Source organism: Nicotiana tabacum, chromosome 3 (assembly GCF_000715075.1).
Source record: "Nicotiana tabacum cultivar K326 chromosome 3, ASM71507v2, whole genome shotgun sequence".
NCBI lineage: Eukaryota > Viridiplantae > Streptophyta > Magnoliopsida > Solanales > Solanaceae > Nicotiana > Nicotiana tabacum.
Genome location: NC_134082.1, coordinates 52,921,759 through 52,927,994, shown reverse-complemented (window position 1 = coordinate 52,927,994; position 6,236 = coordinate 52,921,759). Strand labels below are relative to the sequence as shown.

At 38.9% G+C, this 6,236-nt stretch overlaps 1 protein-coding gene across 1 annotated transcript; it reads left to right on the top strand.

Annotated features, from left to right (window-relative positions):
- Positions 1-2,395: 2,395 nt before the first annotated feature.
- On the top strand, positions 2,396-3,153 carry LOC142176328 (uncharacterized). The gene is made up of 3 exons (XM_075243495.1): positions 2,396-2,760; positions 2,865-2,953; positions 3,008-3,153. The coding sequence occupies exons 1-3, from the start codon at positions 2,396-2,398 to the stop codon at positions 3,151-3,153; spliced, it is 600 nt and encodes a 199-aa protein (XP_075099596.1).
- The last annotated feature ends 3,083 nt before the right edge of the window (positions 3,154-6,236 follow it).

Genomic DNA, 6,236 nt, shown 5'->3' with positions numbered 1-6,236 from the left:
AAGGCAACAGTACCAACCACAATAGTCAAATCAGTCTAGTATGGAAGATCTCATGAAGGTGTTCATCAACAAAACAGATAAAAAATTTGAGACTCAGGGCACGACCATTCAAAATTTAGAAAGATAAATGGGACAGATTAAAAAAATTTTATCTGAGAGGGCTCCTAGGACTCTACCCTCTAACACTAAAAAGGACCCAAAGGAAATAATCAAAGTTGTATCTCTAAGAAGTGATAAAATATTGGCTGACCCAGTGGTGAAAACTAGACCCGAGGTGGTGAAAAAGCAGACTAAGACACTAAAAGAGCAACAGAGTGAAGAGAAAAAAATGCCAGAGTAGTGGGGTACAAAAGAAAATTGAAGAAAGTAGACATATGCCAGCCCTACCACTCCCTCAAAAAATGAAGCGGGAAAAACTTGACCAGTGTTTTGGGGGGGGGGGGGTGTTTGGAGATGCTCAAGCAACTTTATGTGAACATTCCATTGAAAGAGGTACTCACTCAAATGCCAGCTTATACAAAGTTCTTGAAGAAAATCTAGTTCAGCAAGAGGAAATTAGAGGAAACGATAGTGGTCAAGCTGAATGCCCACTGTAGTGCCATACTACAAAATAAAATTCCTCAAAAGTGTGGGGACCTAGGAAGCTTCACCATACCATGCTCGTTGGGGAGTAACAAATTCGACCAGGCCCTTTGTGATTCTAGTGCTTCTATAAATCTAATTCCTTTTTCTATGTTCAGAAAACGGGAAGGTGAGCTTGGAGTGATCAAATCAATACCAGTGTCCCTGCAACTGGCTGACCAAACCACCCTTTTACCTGTGGGGATCATTGAGGATATTCTAGTATGGGTGGACAAGTTTGTGTTCCCCATAGACTTTATTATGTTGAATATAGAAGTGAACAAGGAGGTGCCTCTAATTCTTGGGAGGCCATTTTTATGTACAGGAAAAGCTATCCTTGATATCTACGAGGGGAAACTTATGCTCAAAGTAGAAAATGAGAAAGTAGTGTTCTAGATGAAGAGGATGCTGAAACACCCCAGTGATGAGATGACTGCCTACTCGTGCTTCAAGCTAGATGTTGTTAGGTAATTGGCTGAAAATACAAGTTTGACAAGATTGTGGGGGATACGTTAGAGAGGTATATTACTCAGTGTAGCATCGTAGAGGATGAAAATCCCAAAATAAAGAAAGAGGCTGAAGCTCTTGATATTGAGGATCAAGTGGTTGATGAGCAGGAACTGAAGAAGAAAGCTTCTATGCCTAATGTGGAATTGAAGGTCCTACCTACTTGAAATATGATTTTCTTGAAATTAATAATTTTTTTGTGATTATTTCTGCTTACTTGTTAGGTACACAAGAGCACAAGCTAGTGGAGCTACTGGGAAAGTATAAAAAGGTCATTGGCTGGACCATAGCTGATATTCAAGGAATTAACCCAGCCATTTGCATGCACAAAATTCTGCTAAAAGAAAATAGTAAGCTAGTGGTGCAACCCCAATGTATGTTGAACAAAAATCTAGAGGAGGTACTACACAAGGAGATCACTAAATTGTTAGATGCGGGAGTGATTTTCCCCATCTGATAGCCAGAGGATTAGTCCAGTGCAAGTTATACCTAAGAAGAGGGCATGATAGTGGTGAAAAATGAAGATAATGAATTGATCCCAACAAGAACAGTCACTAGGTGGAGAATGTGCATTGAATATAGAAGGCTGAATGACGCAACAATGAAAGACCACTTCTCACTTCACTTTATAAATCAAATGCTCGAGAAAGTGGCGGGACATGGGTGTTACTGTTTCTTGTATGGGTAATCAGGCTACAATCAGATATCCATTTCCCCAGAAGATATTAAGAAGACTATATTCACCTAGCCGTCAGGTATTTTTGTTTACAGGAGGATACCATTTAGATTATGTAATGCACCGACCCTTTTTTAGAGGTGCATGATGTCTATATTCTCTTATCTAAACTGGAAGTGTCTATAGGTATTCATGGATTATTTCACCCTCTTTGGTAATGACTTTGATGATTTCTTGAAGAATTTTGAGCTTGTGCTTAAACGTTGCAAAATCACTCACCTGGTTCTTAACTGGGAGAAGTGTCACTTCATGGTAAAAGAGGGAATTGTCTTGGGCCACAAAGTGACTGCACATGGCATTGAAGTGGATAGATTAAAGGGTTATGTAATATCTAGGCTCCCTCCACCGACATTTGTGAGAAGCATAAGGATTTTCTTGGAATATGTTGGGTTTGATAGAAGATTCTTCAAAAACTTTTCCAGCACTACCAAGCCATTGACAATTTTCTAGCGAAGGATATCAAGTTCGTTTTCACTGTGGAGTACTTAAGAGCATTCAAATTGATAAGAAAAGCTTGTGAGTGATCCTATTATGGTGGCACCTGATTGGAGCCAGCCATTTGAAATAATGTGTGATGCTAGTGATATGGCTGCGGGGGCAGTTTTGGGGCAAACAAAAGATAAGATGTTTAGGCCCATCTACTATGCAAGCAGGACATTGAATAATGCTCAAGTTAATTATGACACTACTAAGAAAGAGTTCTTTGATGTGGTCTTTACTTTTCGCAAGTTTAGATCCTATTTGGTGGGGAGTAAAGTGATTGTACACACTAATCACTCGACCCTAAAATACTTGTTGAGTAAGAAAAAGTCCAAGTCGCGTAAGATGTGGTGGGATTCTTGCTCCAAGAGTTTGACATGGAGATCAAAGATAGGAAGGGCACAAAAAATCAAGTGGTAGATCATCTATCTCGACTTGAGAGACCTCCGGTTGAAACAGTTCAAATAAGAGAAGAGTTCCCTGATGAGTAGCTTTTCTCTATTGCTGCGGTCTCTGAAAGGCTACCTTGGTATGATGATGTAGCCAACTTTTTGGCTAGTGGATGGTTGCCTTATGACCTCTCTCGTTATCAAAAAAGGAAGCTTCAAGGTAAGGTAAAAAGTTATTTTTGGAATGACCCTTTCCATTTTAAATTGTGTGTAGATGGTGTGATTCGAAGATGTGTTCCTGAAGGAGAGATGATAAGCATTCTGCCTCATTGCCATGATGGAGCAGCTGGAGGACACTATGGTGGAAATTACATTGTAGAAAAGGTCATGGAACCTAGTTTCTATTGGCCTACTTTGTAAAAAGATGCACGGGCATATGTAGCTGCATGTGACAAGTGCCAAAAGACAAGTAACATTAGAAAGAGGGATGAGATACCTCTCAACTCCATTCTGGTATGTGAAATTTTTGACATGTGGAGCATTGACTTTATGGGCCCGTTCCCATTCTCATTCTTATGAGTACATCCTAATAGCCATCGATTATGTCTCTAAATGAATCTAAGAAATCTCTACTAGAGCCAATGATGCTTGGATGATTTGTGAGTTCTTACGAAAGAACATCTTTACCCACTCGAGTGATTATCAATGATAATGGGTCGCACTTTGTGAACAAGCAGTTTGCTTCACTACTATCCAAGCATGGGGTCCCACACAAAACAGGAACTATGTACCATGGCTAAACTATTGGGCAAGTTAAAGTGGCTAACCGTGAACTTAAACGAATTCTTGAAAAGACGGTTAATTCTTCTCGTAATGATTGGTCTATAAGTTGGATGAAGCTCTATTGGCATACAGAACTGCATTAAAAACAACCACAAGGACGTTACTATTCATATTAGTGTATGGAAAATCGTGTCACCTACATGTTAAGATAAAACATAAGGCTTATTGGGTAATTAAGATGCTTAATCTTGATCTTAGTCTTGTAGGTGAACACAAGTTGGCGCAGATGAACAAATTGGTGGAGTTTAGATTGAACGCATATGAAAATACGTGAATATTTAAGGAAAAGACAAAAAGGTGGCATGATCATCTGATTAAGTCAAAGGAATTTCATGAAGAGGACAGAGTCTTACTATACAATAGTAGACCTAGGTTGTTCCCCAAAAAATTCAAGTCAAGATGGACAGGCCCGTACATAGTAAGACATGTTTTACAATATGGCACTATTGAAATACAAGACGAGGAAGGAAAGGAAAATTTTAAGGTGAATGGTCATAGGTTGAAACCATACCTTGTTGGAAGATTTGATAAGCAATCCTCTAGCATCGTGATCAAATGAGCCTAAGTGATGGAGTCAAGCTGACGGCTATAACTCAAAACTACTTCTAACCCTTTTTTTTTGCTTTTGTAGAATAGTTTAGATAAATGTAGTTTAAGATTATTATAGTTTAGGATTTTTGGTACTTGTTTGGACAGCTATAGGGTTTAGGGTTTAGGGTTTACATAAACTTAACACAAAATAAGTACATAATAGAGTTGGGGTGCAACCCGTGGACTAAAAATTAAAAATATGACGAAACTCTCAGGAAAATGGCCTAGCGGCGGATGGGGCACCGTGCCCTACACTGCGCCAGGAAAAATGACTCTCTAACTAAGAAATAGAGCTTTTGATAAATGCCACTACCGCTCCGCATGGGGTGCCGCACCCCGCAACGCGGTAGTTCAAAATCTTGGCCATTATTTAAACAAAATTGAAAAAACATTAAAAAAAGTCGGACGCCCAGTTACTCTAACACCCGACCCTTCCCCTTTTTTTCATCCTTTCACTTTAACTCCTCTTTAACTCTTTCTCTAACTCACACCCAAATTCAACATTCTTCTTCTTCTTCACATTTCTTCCACTCAAGTTCTCTTACCTCCATCACTCGTCAAGGTAAATTCTTCTTGTCTTCTCTTTTTTTTCTTACCATTTAGTTGTAGAACTAGATAGTTTTAGTTTGATTTTCTTAACCCTAGGTAGTTGATTTTTGCTAATCTTTTAGTTAATTTATTTTTAATTTTGGTCGAAAATTGTGCTTAAACTTGTGGGTTTTTCGTTGTTATTATGTATGTAGATGATTTTTGAGTGTGTCTTGATGATGTTGGAATTATTTTGTGATGAAGCTTGGTGGGGGTGCCTATATGGCCGAAAATTCATGATTATTTGGTACAAAATTAGAGCACTTTATGCTATTGTTATAATATGGTGATGTTTTGGTTGTTGTTGGGTGGTTGATTAATGTATACGTGTTGTGGTTCTTGACCATGTAGAGTTGAAAATAAAAGGGTGAACTTAGTGCCTACAATATGTTTGATAAAATGCTTTATTGAAATAATTGTAAAATTTATTGCTTAATTGTAGGATATTTGTTATGATATAATGTGATGCTTGATGATAAGTGTGGGGTGGGAGGTCATATTCTTATTTTGTAAAGCTTTAACGTGTTAACCCCGAGTTCTAATCGATTGCCCACCCCATGCTAATGTGTTGCTAGGCGATAATTGGGGTGTTCAATTACTACTAAGTACTTGTATGTCACGACCCTAAAACCAACTCGATCGTGATGACACCTAACGTGAAACTAGGCCAGCCGATACAATTCCCAATCGAACCATTTTTCCATAAAAGTCATTTTTAAGCCATTAATTAACAGAATGTCTCACAATATAAGTTTAAATAAGCAGTGCGAAAATATAACACAAGCCCGATATCGGAGTGTCACCAGTCATGAGCAACTACAAATCCGTCTAAGAACAAGAAAGTGTAACATAGTCTGAAAATAAAATACTAAGACAATCTGAGTAAGGTAAGAAGGAGAAGTGTAGGGCTGCGAATGCCAAGCATCTACCTAGCCAACTCCGGAGACCTGCTGGAAAACTAATCAGCACTCACTATCGCGTCCCGAGACTCCTGGATTGACACACAAGGTGTAGGGAGTAATGTGAGTACGCCAACTCAGTAAGTAATAAAAGTAAAAGTAGCTGAGTAGTAAGAAAATAGGTAATTCCACTTCATAACACTACAACAAAACATTATATGTCCAGAACAATACAAAAAATCGAATAACTCGTAAAAACAACTCAGTTTCCGTAAAAACTTTTTAAAACATCTTTAAATAGTTTCAAACAAGAGGTAGAACAGTGAGTAAAAACGATAGCAACGTAAACAACCCCTCGAGCAAAATATGTACCATAAACTGCCCCTCGGGCAAAATATCAACAGAACCAGCCCCTCGGGCTCACCTCACAGTCACTCATAATCAGCCCCTCGGGCAATAATATGAATCAACTACAGCCCCTCAGGCTACATCACATCACTCACACTAGGTCCCGCGCTCACTGGGGGTGTTCAAACTTCAGAGGGGCTCCTACAGCCCAAGCGCTATCACAAGCCATCTCGT

Bases quoted from the DNA above. Each gene is read 5' to 3' on its own strand.
- LOC142176328 (XM_075243495.1), top strand. From the start codon at position 2,396: ATGGTGGCACCTGATTGGAGCCAGCCATTTGAAATAATGTGTGATGCT. The intron at 2,761-2,864 runs GTAGATCATCTA...GGTCTCTGAAAG, and splicing joins AGGGCACAAAAAATCAAGTG to GCTACCTTGGTATGATGATG. The intron at 2,954-3,007 runs GTAAGGTAAAAA...AATTGTGTGTAG, and splicing joins TCAAAAAAGGAAGCTTCAAG to ATGGTGTGATTCGAAGATGT.